Genomic DNA, 15569 nt, shown 5'->3' on the forward strand with positions numbered 1-15569 from the left:
ATAAAATAAACACTTATACGTAAAATAAAAATAATCAGCCAGGCACAGTGGTACACCTTTAATTCCAGCAATCGGGAGGCAGAGGCAGGTGGATCTCTGTGAGTTCAAGGCCAGCCTGGTCTACATAGTGAGTTCCAGGCCAGCTGGGGTTAAAGGGAGACCCTGTCTCAAAAAAATAAAAATAAATCAAAAAAAATTAAAGATCTATACCCTCAGTTGATGTAAATGAAGGGCATGGGTAAGTCCCAGAGCCCCTACATCTGCCCTCCCAAGCTCCCAGTGAGTGGTACCATTTCCCATCTTACACATAGGGAAACTCTCAGGAGGAGAAAGGTGCTTTCCAAAGGTGGCCTCTCCTGAGTGTCTGAGTACAGGTGGGATGGTAACCCTTACTGGCTGAGGAGGACACTGAGGCCAGAGAAGTGGGCAGAGGCCTAGAGGCATGGCCTTACCTCTACTCTAGCCCACTCCTCCTGTGCCAGCCTGAGGCTGCCATGGCCACACACATACCCTCTCTTTGGTTCACAGGTGGGCATTCTCTCTGGCCTCCACTTAACATTCTGGGGTCCCGGACCCTGCCTCTCTCCTCCCCAGATCAAGGCTGAAGACCCCAGTGGTGACTCAGCCCCAGCAGCACCCCCGCCCCCCCAGCCGGCTCAGCCTCATCTGCCCCAGGCCCAACTCATGTTGACGGGCAGCCAGCTAGCTGGGGTAAGTACTGGGAAAAGGATGGGGCTGGGGGCACCTCTCATCAGTTGCAGACCTTGCAGGTGATAACTCTCACCAAGGCCACAAACAGTCTCTCACACTTGCCTCTTGCCTGCCTCTGTCCTCTGGATAGCTGTGTCCCCTCACTGGCTTGGCTCAAATGCTAACACCTATCTGCCTTCTCTGCTCCTTCTCTATGCTCCCTCTGGCCCTGGGTCTTCCCTCCTGCCTGCAGCTCACAGCGCTGATGCCTGCTCAGCAGCAGCTCCTTCTGCAGCAAGCCCAGGCCCAGCTGCTGGCCGCCGCCGTGCAGCAGTCCAGTGCCGCCGCCAACGCCGCCGCTGCCGCAGCCGCTGCCTCCTCCACCTCCTCCTCTTCTTCCTCCTCCGCCTCCTCCTCCACCTCGCAGCCCCCAGCCTCCTCTGGGGGAAGCGACCTGCCACCGCCACAGCCTGCCAGCCAGCCCCCAGGGACCCCACAGCTCACCTTGTCCCAACCCATCCAGCTCACAGCACAGGTAAGGGTGGCCACAGGGTATCCCATTCTCTGTAGTAAGGGATGTGCAAAAATGGAGTGTGCAGAAGGAGGCCTGACCTGTTCACATGAACCCTTCTGACACCAGCCATGAGTCAGGCAGTCCCTGAAACCACAGGAAGCCTTGAGGAGAGAGTGCCAGCCCATCCTACAGATGGGTAAAGCAAGACTCACAAGGATTATCCCATAAACTAGTCCTCTTCACGGTTGGTCGGGTTCTGTATATCTTCTGAAAGCTCAAAATAGCATAATCAACTTACAAATGAGGAACAAATGAGGAAACCAGAGATCACCAGCACCACCACTCCCATGAATGGTACAATGTGGGCACAAAACAAAAGACTGAGAATCACAATTAGTGCCCCAGGGCTGAGGAAGTGGCTCAGTTGATAGAGTGCTTACCTAGCATGTATGAAGCCCTAGGTTTGAGCTGTAGCACTTGCATAAACCTAGTGTGGTGGTGCATACTTTGTAATCCCAAAGTGTGGTGGAGATAGGAGGATCAGAAGTTTAAGGTCATCCATGGCTATATAGCAAGTTCAAGGCCAGCCTGGGCTACATAAAACCGTGTCTCAAAAAACAAAATACAAAACATACAAAAAACAAAACAAAACAAAAAAAACCCCTAGAATTAGTGCCCCACATCCTGATTCATCCAACAAGATGGTCTTTCAAGAAAAGAGATCCAGGCTGGGTATGGTGGCGCACCCCTTTAATCCCAGCACTCAGGAGGCAGAAGCAGGTGGATCTCTGTGAGATCAAGGCCAGCTGGGTCTACATAGTGATTTCCAGGCCAGCTGGGACTACAGGGAGACCCCGGCTCAAAAAACAAACAAAATAGAAATGGAGCTCAGTGTGTTGGCATGTCTGCAACTCTAGCACTCAGGAGGCTGAGAAAGGAGGATTTCCATGAGTTTGAAACCAGCCTGAGCTGGTTCAAACATAGCAAGAAAGAAATCAACAAAACAAAATAAACCAAGCCACCAACAACCAGAAAATCCCAGAAACATTTTGTCTTAGGTCACACTTCCGAAGTCAAGATGTTAGCGGGGCCGTGCTTTCTCTGAACGCTTGGTACCGGCCATCCTTAGTGTTCCTTGGATGGCAATGGGTTACTCCAAACTCTGTCTCTGTTGCCACATGGGCGTCTTCTGTCTGTGTGTCTGTCTCTGTGTCCGCAATTCTCTTTCTTCTTAAGACACCAGTCATTGTACTAGGGCTCAGCTCCTGAGCACGCTTTAACTTTGTTACATCTGCAAAGAGACTTTTTCAGAATAAGGTCACATTTACAGGTACCTAGTGTTAGTGCATCGACTAATCTTTTGGTGGTGGGGTATAATGGAACTCAACAGTGACCAATCTATTTTCATAAAGGTGGTGGTAGCAAGAGTGAATTCAAAAGTGGTGAGACAGCCTCAAAATCAAAAGTATAAAGAGGGCTAAGGCTGCAGTTCAGTGGGAGAATGCTTGCCTCGAATTCACCGGAGGGGGTGGGGTTAGGGCTGGGTGTGTGACTAAGTGGTAGAGCACTTGCCTTGAATCCCCCAGTGGGGAGCTGGGGCATGGCCCAACAGTAAAACACTTGCCTGCATTCCACCAGTGTGGACATGGCTCAGTGGTAGGGTGCTTGGCTAACATGCATGTAAGAGGACCTGCTTAAATCCCCAGTAAATAAAAACAGAAACCAAAAGTCAGTAGTAACAGGGTAGGAGCCCAGGCTCTCCTTCAGATGGGCTTGCCCTCTGCAGCCAGCGACTGCTGCCTGGTTTCTGCAGACATTTGAATCTGCCACATTCTAAAGGTGGTGAAAGTCCTGGGAAGTCCTGCAGCAAACCAGCCTAATTTCCCTTGGGCAAGCCTGTTACCACTTTTCTCTCACTCCATCTACCATCTTCCGCACAGCACACTTCAGGGGTCACAGGCTGTCTGTGAAGGAGAGCTGTCCAGTCCTTGTGAGGCTGTCCTTATGGACAGTTCACCCTTTTGGGTCCATGTGAGACTTTGCTGAACACTGGGCCAGTCCTGCATTGAACAGCCTGCCTCTGGTTCTGCAGAGACTCAGCAACTGCTCTGCCTCATGATGGCTCTTCTCAGAGCAGCCGCTCCCAGTGCCGTGCCTGCCTCACCCCATGGCAGTAACAGTGCTGGTGTGTACCGGACACCAGGTCAGTAGTGACCTCTGAACTCAAGAACCCTCCACTCAGTCAAGGCAGAGTGGTAGAGGGTCTCAGTGGCCAGAGGACATGCCCCAGGGCACACTGTGAGCAGGACTGGCAGAGGTGGCCTGGGAGCTCAGAGCTCTAACCACATGGCCCACTGTGACTGCTGTCTTTAGCCATCCTTCACGGGGACATGGTTTCCATCCCCTCCCACCAGGGCCACCAGAGACTCCTGCCACAGGCACTTCATCTGCCTGGTGTCACATATAGCCCTGGACTGAGCAGCCACTAGGGTCTTGGGTCACCTCTCCCAGCCCATTGGCTCTGCTCCCATCTTCCTCTCTGTCCAGAGTTGTCCTCTTCCTTTACCTAGACAGCTAGAGTCCCCACATCCAGAGAGTCTGTGTGGACCTTCTTCCTTCGGTTGTGTCTGGATGCTTCTGAGGAACTAGCTATTGAACAGAATAGAGGAAGGAGGAGGGGAGGTGGCCTGATACAGGCCTGGCCAGGCCATCATCACAAGGGCAGCAGACACTCCCTGCATTCACACACCCCTAGGCCCCTGCTCCAGGCTTCTCCTGAGCTCCTAGCAGCAGCCTAACCCTCAGCCGTGTGCTGTTCTTCCATACCCTGATTGCTATATCTCTTTGAATTCCCCCCTGCAAGCCCTTTGCCTTTGCTCCCCTGCACCCCCATAGTCACCCTCAGCTTAGACTTTCCACACAACTCTCTCAACAAGTGTAAAGTCAGTTCAAAGAAAAAATTCTGGGAATTCATCCTAATTTCCCTGTGGCCTCGTTTCCCCAACAGTGGTCCGTGTTGCACCTCATGTGTGCCGGGCACCACACTGGACCCAGGGGCAGCTCTTCCCATCCCAGCTTGCCCATGGCTTCACCCCTCCAGACCTTAGACTTGAGCTGCTCTCCTCATACTGCCTCTCCCTCACCTCCACTTCCCTTGCCTGCTCAGCTCTGTACCTGCTGAGGTACACAAACATCCTCCAGCCTTCTGGGTGCTGGGCCCTTGTAGGGTCTGGGGACTTAGGGATGAGTCACAGGCCTCTTTGCCTCCCCAGGGGACTCCCTGACTTATAGTGAAACAGGAATATCAATGAGCAACTCAATGTGTTTTACTTGAAAACTCTTCAAGTCTAGTCAAAAGCATTCCTAAGGCTAGGGGTGTGGCTCAGTAGTAGAGACTCTCCTGAAATCCCCCAGTGAGGGGCTAGGGGTGTGGCTCAGTGACAGAGCATTTGCCTAGCATCCACCAATGAGGGACTGGGGGTGTGGCTCAGTGGTAGAGCCCCTGCCTAGACTCCCCCAGTGAGGGGCGGGGGTGTGGCTCAGTAGTAGAGACTCTCCTGAAATCCCCCAGTGAGGGGCGGGGGTGTGGCTCAGTAGTAGAGACTCTCCTGAAATCCCCCAGTGAGGGGCGGGGGTGTGGCTCAGTAGTAGAGACTCTCCTGAAATCCCCCAGTGAGGGGCGGGGGTGTGGCTCAGTAGTAGAGACTCTCCTGAAATCCCCCAGTGAGGGGCGGGGGTGTGGCTCAGTAGTAGAGACTCTCCTGAAATCCCCCAGTGAGGGGCGGGGGTGTGGCTCAGTAGTAGAGACTCTCCTGAAATCCCCCAGTGAGGGGCGGGGGTGTGGCTCAGTAGTAGAGACTCTCCTGAAATCCCCCAGTGAGGGGCTGGGGTGTGGCTCAGTGGTAGAGCACCTGCCTAGAATCCCCCAGTGAGGGGCTGGGGTGTGGCTCGGTGGTAGAGCACTTGCCTGGTATGCATTAGGCCCTGGGTTCCAACCCCAGAACCATAGAACAAAACAAACCAAAGAATCACTCATAACCCCCATCACTTTAAAATGACATTATAATATAAAATAAAAAGGGAAAGCCCCCTGCTAGTTAAATTGTTTGGCAGGATGCTTCCCCACAATTTCTAAGCTGTACAAATGAAAGAAAGATTATATACAGTTGGATAATTGGCCTGTCCAATGCTTCGTATGATGCGGTCTACTGAGGGAGCCACAATGGATGTTTATTGAATCAATGAGGGCTGTTTTGTTGCAGTTTTTCAATCAAGGCAAGGCAAGACATCTCTTCAGGGGAGTATTACAGAATGCCTGGGGTAGGGGTTGGCATTGATTGAAATCTTAACATTAAATGTGAAAATATCATTTTGTATTTGGAGAGTGGAAAAAGAATCCCTATTTTCCTAATAGGACCACAGAAAACACTTAACAAAATCTACCAGGCTGAGAAGGCCCTAATGAATGATGGTTCCCTACCGGATGTGGTGGAAATTAGGGACAAGGAACATGTCTAGTGTCTGAGGAGTGAGGAAGGCTTTGGGGAGGTGGTGATAGTTCACAGGTAGATGAGCAGCAGGTGGGCAGGCTCAGAAGCTAGGGGCTGGAAGGTAGAAGTGGATAAGCTTGGTGGAACATCGGCCAAAGCTGAACTCCAAGCCCCTGAAGAAGAAACGAGCATATTTGGCCCAGGCCACTGAAACGGTCTTCCATGGAGGAAGTATCAGGCCCAGATCCAAGAATGTCTTCTTGTGTCATTCTGGAGTAACCAAAATGATGCCAGCTAGGGAGAGCGAAGGCACGCACTAGCCAGGTTTGAGTCAGTACCTGAGCTCAGGAGAAGTCAGCCCCACCCCACCCCACCCTACCCCACCCCACTTCCATCTACCCTCCTGGGACTTGAGGATACTGGTAAGGCAGGTCCCAGATGGAAGAGATGGGCCGTGTTGCTTTAAGAAGAGACTGTAGTGCTAGACCTGGAGGTGTGTAGTCAGCACCTGCACAGAGCTGTGGAGCCCTTTGCTGGGGAGTCTCACTTGCTGATTTCCTGGGTCAGGACATGCAGTTGCTTGTCTGTCCTGGAGTTTTAGTATAAGATAGTAAGGCATAAAATACACACTCTGAATGCAAATTTTTCCCCCTGTTGAATGACTCGCCATTTTATCTCAGAGGCAGGACCTCTGGAGGAGAGAATGAAGACCCCAGTGCACATTGCCACACTGGACACTGTTCTCCTGTTATCTGCCCCCCGGCCCCCCTCTTTTGTTCTGAGACAGGGTCTCACTGTGTAGCTCCGACTGGCCTTGAACTTCCTATGTGACTCAGGCTGGCCTTGAATCCTCTCTCCTCCATCCTCAGCCTCCCAAGTGCTGGGATTACAGATGTGTGCCACCACGCCTGGCTACTGCTCCCCAAATTAGAACCTCCCCCAGTAGAATGACTGGAATTGTCACTGTTCATTCAACTGGCATTAATTAAGTCCCATTTGTATGCCAGATGCTTACTCATAGCCCTTGAAGACCATGTGTCCTAGTAGGGAAACAGTAAACAAATACACAAACCAGTAACAGGACAGTTTCAGAGTAAGTGTAATGCACAAAACGAAACAAGGCCGTGTGGGAAAGGGAGGGGCCCCTTCTAATGGGTGGTTAGGAAAGATTTCACTGAGAAAATGGCCTTTGAGAGCCGAGGGTGGAGTGAGTCAGTCATGAAAGAAGCGTGGGGGGTGGGGGCTAGTGTATTTCAGGAAGAGGGACAGCAAGGGCATAGGCAGAGGTGGAAGCCAGCTTTTGTTCAAAGCTCAGAGGGAAGGTGTATGGCTGGAGTGGTGTAGGCAAGGGGAGTGAGTTCCAGGCCACCCTGGGCTACATAGTGGAGAGTGATTGAGTGATTGCATAAATCCGATGTAGAAGGACACACCTGTAATCTAAGCACTTGGGAAGTAGAGGCAGGAGGATCAGAAGTTCAAGACCATCTTTGGCTATACCTAGTCATTTCAAGAGACAGCCTGGGATGAAACTCAGGGTTGATACATGCTCGGCAAGGGCTCTGTGGCTAAGCCAGATCCCAGCTCTGCTGAGGGGTGTTAACAGGGGAGGGGTATGATGCAATTGACCCTTTATGGCTCCTTGGGTTGGCTGAGGGGAAGATGGCCTGCAGAATCAAGAGAAGCCCATAGGGAGGCCTTGCAGGCACCCAGGTGGAAGGGAGGCTGCCCTACACCAGGAACATGATGGTGGGGGAACATGATGTGGCCTTGTATGGGTTGGAAGGGTCAAGGATGGCTTCTTGGATTTGGGCTTCTGCATGGTGGTTTTCTGAACTGGGGAAGACAGGAGGAAACAGTGCATTCTAGAAGATTTGAATAGGGAAATAGGCATTTTGTTTGTACATGTTGGGGTTTGAAGAATATCTATCTTTCTATCTATCTATCTATCTATCTATCTATATCTATCTATCTATCTATCTATCTATCTATCTATCATCTATCATCTATCTATCTATCTTTTAAAATTATTTTTATTTTATGTGTATGAATGTATTGCCTGTATGTATGTAAGTGCACCTGTGTTGTGCAATGCCTGTGGAGGTCAGAAGAGGGTATCAGATCCCCTGGAACTGGAGTTTACAAACAATTGTTAGCCACGTGGGCACTGGGAACTGAACCCCAATCCTCTGTGAGAGCAGCCGTGCTTTTAAATGGTGAGCCATCTCTCGAGCCCCCTATCTATATACCTTGAGATAGGGTCTCACTATGTAGTCCTGGCTGGCCTGGAACTCACTATGTAGATTAGGTTGGCCTAGAACTCACTGAGATCTGCCTATCTCTGTCTCCCAAGTGCTGGGATTAAAAGCACAGGCCACCATACCCAGCCAGAAGTGTGTTAATTACGCTGGACCTTGTCAATGGTTAGGAAGAGGATAGATTTGAAAGCCAAATGGAGCTTGTACTGTCGGTAGCTCACAACTGTGGCATATGTGAAGGGACAGTGGCAGCCACCATTTTTGTAAGAGTGTGTTGAGGTTTCTAAAGTGCTCTCTGAATAATGGCATCAGTTAGGCCTCAGGGCAACTCGATGAAGAATTACACAATTTATCCTCATTTCACAGATAAGAAAACTGCAACCCAGAGGAAGAAATGACTCAGTAATACTGGCTCCAAAGTCCAGATCTTTCTAGGGCACTTGCATCACTATGCTGGAAAGTTAAGGAGGTTGAAGTCCCAAAGAGAACTTTCCTTGCCCCAGGTCACATGGCAAGAAGCAGGCAAGAGGCCCAAAGCTTGAACCTCTGAACGTCCAACCTGCAAGGAACCTCACTGTCTAGACCCTCGATCAGTATAGGAATTCCCTCAGCACTGTGAGGGTTTTTTAAATTTTTCATTCTTTTGGGGGGGTTCTTTTTGAGACAGGGTCTCCCTGTAGCCCCAGCTGTCCTGGAACTCACTACGTAGACCAGGCTGGCCTTGAACTCACAGAGATTCGCCTGTCTCTGCCTCCCGAGTGCTGGGATTAAAGGCATGCACCACCATGCCTGGCTATTCTTTTCTTTTTTATAATTTGGTGCTGGAGATTAAACCCAGGGCCAGAATTCTACCACTGAGTTGTATCTCCAGCCCTCTTTTTACATTTTTTTTTTTAAATTATAACACAGGGTCTCATTGCAGGCTTTGAACTCACTCTGTAGCTCAAGCTGGCCTTGAACTTGAGACCCTCCTACCTCAGCCTCCCAATTAGCTCTGATTACAGGTCTGTGCCACCAAGCCCAACTTAGCACTAGTCTTTCCAGGTGGAGAGTCTCATCCACGCGGCTCCCACAACAGGTACCTACTGCTGCCCAAGAGAACCACTCACTACTGAACAGACCAGCGCTGTCAGAGTCAGGAACTTGTTCTCAATTTTTAAAAATCATTTGTTTTTATTTTGTGATATAGGGACTCAAACCCAGGGACAGAGCATGCTAGGGAGCCACTATACCATCAAGCCACATCCCTAGCTGTAAATTTTATTTTCAATTGATGAATGATAAATTCATACACAGTATGTTTGTTGGTTTGAGATAGAATCACATGTAGCTCAAGCTAGCCTCCAACTCTCTATATAGCCAAGGATGACCTTAAACTTCTGATTCTCCTGCCTCTGCCTCTGGGAATGTACTACCATACCCAGTTTTATGTGGTGCTGGGGACGGAACCAGGGCGTCACACGTGCTAAGCAAGCACTCTACCATCTGAGCCACCTTCCCAGTCCATAATATGATATTTTGATCAATGTTACTAATTGTGAAATGATCAAATCAGGCTACTTAACATACTTATCACCTCAAATACTTATCATTTCTGTATGATGGGAATGGGGGCGGGGATGCAGCTCAGTGGTAGAGCACGTACCTGGCATACTTTGGGGTTCTATTACTTGTACTGCAAAAGGAATTTTTTTTTTTTTAACAGAGTCTCATGCAGCCCAGTCTGCTCTTCAAGTCTCTGTGTAGTCTAAACCGACTTTGAACTCCTGATCCTCTTGCCTCCACCTTCCAAATGCTGTGTTTATGGGAATACAGCACCATGTCCTGTTCTTTTAGCTATTTGGAAATATGGAGTATGTTATTAATTATGAGTGCTATACTGTGGAAGAGAACAGCAGAACTTTCTCCTCCTCTCTAACTGAAGCCGCGTACCCACTGCCCCTCGCCCCATCCCCCATGTGTCCTTGTTTAGAACACTCTCACAGTACTATTTACATGGTTCCTAAAGCTCACCTCTTCTGGCTTTCTCCAGTCTGGACGTAACACAAGGCTGGCTATGCTTTAGAATGGAGTGTTTGGAACTGGACACAATTTGCTATATTAGGGATGGTCCACTTGCCAGTACCTCCCAGTCATGCTAGTGGAGCTCTATGGGGGTGGGAACCATGGGGAAGAGGGCCTTCTGTCCTGTGCACTGGGGTGAGGCGCTGCACCTGGGCCCAGTCGCAGCTGGCCAGCTCTGGGGCCCTGGCCTCCTCCAGTTCACACTCACAGCTTTATCCTCCCTCCCCCCAAGGGGGAACCAAGGCTAGATGAGAAAGTGAGATGGTGGCCCCTTCCCTCCTCAACTTCAATGTATGCTCACCTCCTGGCTAGTTTTCCCTACAGCTTAGGGACAAAGCAGTTGATTCATAAAATATAGCAACCAGGGCCCTCCTCCAGAACCTCTCAGTTTAATAACTTCCCCATTTGACCCTGGCATTGCACAGCCGCATGTGGCTACCTAGAGCCACGCGGCCTCTGGATTGTGGACTGAGGGGGCCTCCTACTGGCTAAGCCCAGTCCTGAGCCTGCTCTCTGTGCACCCAGAATCTCTCTCATTCCTTCACTCAGCAAATATTGGAAGGACATCGCTATGTGCAGGCAGGCCCCTTTCCGGGTGACGAGAAAGTAGACAAGTTTGTGCATCTAGCTGGAGAAATAGGAAGCAGATCGTTCCAAGGCAGGAAAGAAAATGTGATGTAATTGAGAGTGACAGAGGGGAAGGGAAGACCTTTAACAGAGCAGCTGCCTGGCAACGCCTCTCTGAGGAAGAGCATTTAAGAGGGAGTTGAATGAAGCACAAGGAGCTGGATCTAGGAGGAAGACCAAAGGCCCTGCGCTCGGTGACAGAAGAAGAGGCCACTGTGGCTGGAATAGAGTCAGAGGGTGAGAGTCAGGAGAGGAAGGCGAGGCAAGCAGGGGCAGGCTGTGGCAAACCATCTGGATTTGATGGTTCCATTTTGCTCTTACCCAATGAGCCATCTCCCTAGCCCCAATTTTTCACTTATTGTATATTTTCTCCAAATGAGGCTTTTTTTTTTTTTTTAGCTTTTCGAGACAGAGTCTCCTTATATCTCCGGCTGGCCTGGATCTCCCTATATAGCCCAGGTTGGCCTCTATCTCATGGAGGATCCACCTGCCTCTGCCTCCCGAGTGCTAGGATTACCAAATGAGATTTTTGTACACATTTTTTAGTGTTAACTGTTTCAAACAATTTAGCATTAACAAATTTAACTTTTTTTTTTTTTTTTGGTCTTTTTTTGAGACAGGGTCTCCCTGTAGCCCCCGCTGGCCTGGAACTCATTATGTAGACTAGGCTGGCCTCAAACTCACAAAGATCCGCCTGCCTCCTGAGTGCTGGGATTAAAGGTGTGCACCACCACGCCTGACACAAATTTAACTTTTAATGTTTTATTAGCATATATTAATTATATACAATAACGGGTTTACCTTGCATAATGTATTTCAGTGACGTTCACCCCCGTCACCCTCTCGTCCCTCTTTCCCACTAATTCCCTTCCTCTTCCCGGCGACCCCCCACTTCTACCCTCATGGCCTTTTGGCTGTGTCTGTGATTCAATGTAAACTCTTTTTCCAATTTTTTTTTATTTCCACAAAATGTTTTGACAAAATGCAAAATATAGTGGTGAAAATTTTTTCTATTTATTTATTTTTATTTTATGTGTTGGGTTGTTTTGCCTGCACGTATGTAAGTGCATCCATGTTGTGCAATGCCTGCAGAGGCCAGAGGAAGGTGTCAGATCCCCAGAACTGGAGTTTCAGATGCCATGTGTGTGCTGGGAACTGAACCCTGGTCCTCTGCAAGAGTAGCCAGTGCTCTAAACCACTGAGCCTCTCTCTCCAGCCCCATGATGAATTATTTTTTCAAATTTTAAGCTCAATAATATACTCATACACAAAATAAAAGTAATAAAATTTTTTTAATGTAAGCCCAAAGCCCATATGGTACTGCATGCCTTTAATCCCAGCACTCCGGAGGCAGATGCAGGCAGATCTCTGTGAGTTCAAGGCTAGTCTGGTCTACATAGTGAGTTCCAGGCCAGCTGGGGCTACAGGGAGTCCCTGTCTCAAAAAGATGAAGAAAAAAAAAAATTTAAGCCCAGCATGGTGTTCCACACCTTGAATCCTAATACTCAGGAGGCAGAGACAGACAGATCTCTGTAAGTTTGAGGCCAGCCTGATCTACATAGTAAATTTCAAGCCAGCCAGGGCTATATAGTGAGACCCTGTCTCTAAAAAGAGAGAAAAAAAAAGATGCTAACGTATTTGAAATTTGCTTAATGACTATAGTGCAGTATAAGTGGTTTCATTTGAAACCTGAAATTCTTTCTTTTTTTTCAAATGGTGCCATGTAATCCAGGCTGACCTAGAACTTGCTGTGTAGCCAAGGCTACCCTTGAGTGCCTGTTCCTCTTGCCTCTGCCTTTCAGTGTTACGATTATGGGCTTGTACCACCATATCTGGCTTTCGAGTAAGAAATTCTACATACTTTATATTATGGGTTTTGCTTGGTTGGTTGGTCGTTGGTTGGTTTGAGTCTCTTCTGGCCTCACTGTGCACATCAATACCCACATACATGTACACATGTATACACTCACAAATAAATAAATCTTTATAAAGGTGGTACATATCTTTAATCCCAGAACACTGGAGGCACAGGCAGGCAGATCTCTGTGTTCAAGGTCAGCATGGTCTACGTAGTGAGTTCTAGACTAGCCAGAAGAAGGAAGGGAGGAAAGGAAGGAAGGAAGGAAGAAAGAAAGAGGAAAGGAGGGAGGGAGACAAGGAGGGAGGGAGGGAGGGAGGGACGGAGGGAGGGAGGGAGGGAGCTTGGAACTTATCAGGCATGGCAGCTCATCCTTGTAATCTTCTACTCAGGAGGTAAAGGCAGGAGGATCAGGGTCATACTTAGCTACATAGGGAGTTCAAAGCCAGCCTGGCCTACATGAGACCCTGTCTTGAACAAAAGAAAGTTATGAATTCTGTTGTATTAGGCCCGCACTGGCTGCTCAGGAGAACAGATGACCCAGAGTAGATGGTACTGTGACTTGGACCAAGATGGTGACAGGTGACAATGGAGGGGAAGGGAAGTAGAGGGAGCAGGTAGGAGGTGATGATGATTGGATGGGTGGAGGTGAGGAAAGAAAAGTAAGGATCAAGGCTGACTCCTGACTCCTGATTCTAGGTCTGAGTGGCCACATGACACTGTGGCTGTCTCCCATTTGAACCTCTCACCGAGAGGCCCTCTACAACCTGGGGTGCACTTTCCCATCCTCCATCTATTCTAATCTTGCTGATTCATAATGAAAACCACAGACGTCTCTCTTTTAGGGCTTCTGGGGGTGGATTTTCATTTAGAATTGTGCTAGGGAGAGACAAGAATTAAATAGTTTCTTTTATTTAGACAGGGTCTCTAGCCCATACTAGCCTCAAACACCTTATGTAGCCTGAGAATGACCTTAAGCATCTGATTCTCCTGCTTTTCTCTCCAGGATTGCTGGGATTACATGAGCCACTATGGTTTATTTGGTGCTGGTTATTTAACTCAGGGCTTCATGCTAAGCAAGCACTTTACTAACTGAGCCACATCTCAAGCCCCAAGAGTTAAATTGAAAAAAATTTTATTTATTATTTTTATTATTTTATGTATATGAGTGTATTGCCTGCATGTAGGTGAGTGCACCCGTGTCATGCAATACCTCCAAGGTCAGAAGAGGGTTTCGGATTCCCCTGAAACTGGAGTTAAGGATGGTTTGTAGCTTCCATGTGGGTGCTGGGAATCGAACCTGGGTCCTCTGCAAGAGCAGTCAGTGCTCTTAACCACTGAGCCATCTCTCTAGCCCTGAGTTAAATATTTTTTTAAATTTATTTTTAATTGTGTGTATATGTGTGTATCTGAATGTGGATTATGTGTATGTGAGTGTGGGTGCCCGAAGAGGCCAGAGGAGGATATGGAATCCCCTGGAGCTAGGCCCTGGAAACCAAACTCAGGACCTCTTAACCACTGAACTGTCTCTTCAGCCCTGAGCTTTAAATATGTTTTTTTTTTTTTTTAAGATATTTTATTATTTTTATTTTATGTGTATGAGTGTATTGCCCGCATTGTATGCAAATGCAATCGTGCCATGCAAGGCTGAAGAGGGCTTCGGATCCCCTGCAACTGGAGGTACAGACAGTTGTTAGCTGCCATGTGGGTGCTGGGATTTGAACCTGGGTCGTCTGCAAGAACAGTCAGGGTTCCTAACAACTGACCCATGTGTCCAGCGCCTGTTTTTTTTTTTTTTTAAAAAAGATTTTGCTTATTTTTATTTTACATGTATAAGTGTTTTGCCTGCATGTATGCAAGTGTACCACATGAGCAAAATGCCTTCAGGGCCAGAAAGGGCTTTGAATCCCCTGGAACTGGAGTTACAGATGGTTGTTAGCCTCCATGTGTGTGCTGGGAATTAAACCTGGGTCCTCTGGAAGAGCAACCAGTGCTCTTAACTCCCAACCATCTCTCCGACTCCATTATTATTTTTAAAAGATTTTATGTATTTTTATTTTATGTGTATTAGTGTTTTTCCTACATGTAAGTGCACCACTTGCATGCCTGGTGCCCATGGAGGCTAGAAGAGGGCATCAGATCCCTGGAATTGGTGTTAAGAACGGATGTTAGCTACCATGTGGGTGCTACGAATCAAACCCAGATTCTCTGTAAGCGCAGTCAGTGCTCTTAGCCGATGAGCCATTTCTCCAGCCCCAAGAGAGTTAAATATTTTATAGCAAATCAAAAATATATTGGTAATAGACCTTATTTCCAGTCTTATTTATTGAATTGAAAGTTAATTCATTTCAGTGTGCATTTACTTTTAATCAATGAACTAATTGATTAATCAATTTGGGATAGGGGTTTGAGACAGGATAGAAATACATAGCACACACTGGCCCTGAACTCATCCTTCTGGGTGCCGGAATTACAAGTGTGTGCCACTATGCTTGGCTTCAGTAAATATTTAATGAGGGCTTCCTCAGGCCTTGTTAAGGGTTAGGAGTACAGGAAGAATAAAACATACCTCTGTCTGCTAGAGGCTCAGCCTAGCACAGGAAGGATACACAGCAAATGTGTCACTTTGTGAGAAGGGCATGGTGGTTACCCTTTTGTGGGACCTGAAGGGCATACAGTTTGGAGAGCTTTTGGAAGGAAAACATGAGTCAGGCATCATGGCATGCACCCGGAAAAACGAGTCAAGCAGGATTGCGCATACCCGGAATCCCAGCATTTGGGAGGCTGAGACAGGAAGCTCGCTGGGAGTTCAAGGCCATCCTGCATTACACAGAGTACCAGCCAGGCAAGGCTACATAGTGAGACCCTGGAGAGAAGAGAGAGAGAGGGAAGACAATATAACAAAACAAGTTAGGCTCAGAATTTGGGAGACTCCATTGTAAACGGAAGCTTACGCTTCACTGCTTTATAGTTGAGGGAATATTTGGAGGGAAATGGCCATGGGCATTTGGCTGGGCTAGAGTAGCTGGGAGAAGGGCAGTTGAACAGGCCGAGTTCTGAAGGATACAGCG

At 48.3% G+C, this 15569-nt stretch overlaps 1 protein-coding gene across 9 annotated transcripts in view; it reads left to right on the plus strand.

Moving 5' to 3' along the window:
* Pou2f2 (POU class 2 homeobox 2) overlaps positions 1-15569 on the plus strand; it is a 96567-nt gene that overhangs the window by 66069 nt on the left and 14929 nt on the right. For 5 of the 9 annotated variants that reach the window (XM_029570067.1, XM_029570066.1, XM_029570068.1 and 2 more), the window contains one exon: positions 529-711. In XM_029570067.1, the coding sequence (XP_029425927.1) occupies positions 529-711 (183 nt within the window). The remainder of the gene's footprint in view (positions 1-528; positions 712-15569) is intronic. The other 4 variants (XM_029570069.1, XM_029570074.1, XM_029570071.1 and 1 more) reach the window with 1 other exon arrangement.

The sequence above is a fragment of the Nannospalax galili genome, unplaced genomic scaffold (assembly GCF_000622305.1).
Source record: "Nannospalax galili isolate Female #2095 unplaced genomic scaffold, S.galili_v1.0 scaffold1623, whole genome shotgun sequence".
Classification (NCBI taxonomy): domain Eukaryota; kingdom Metazoa; phylum Chordata; class Mammalia; order Rodentia; family Spalacidae; genus Nannospalax; species Nannospalax galili.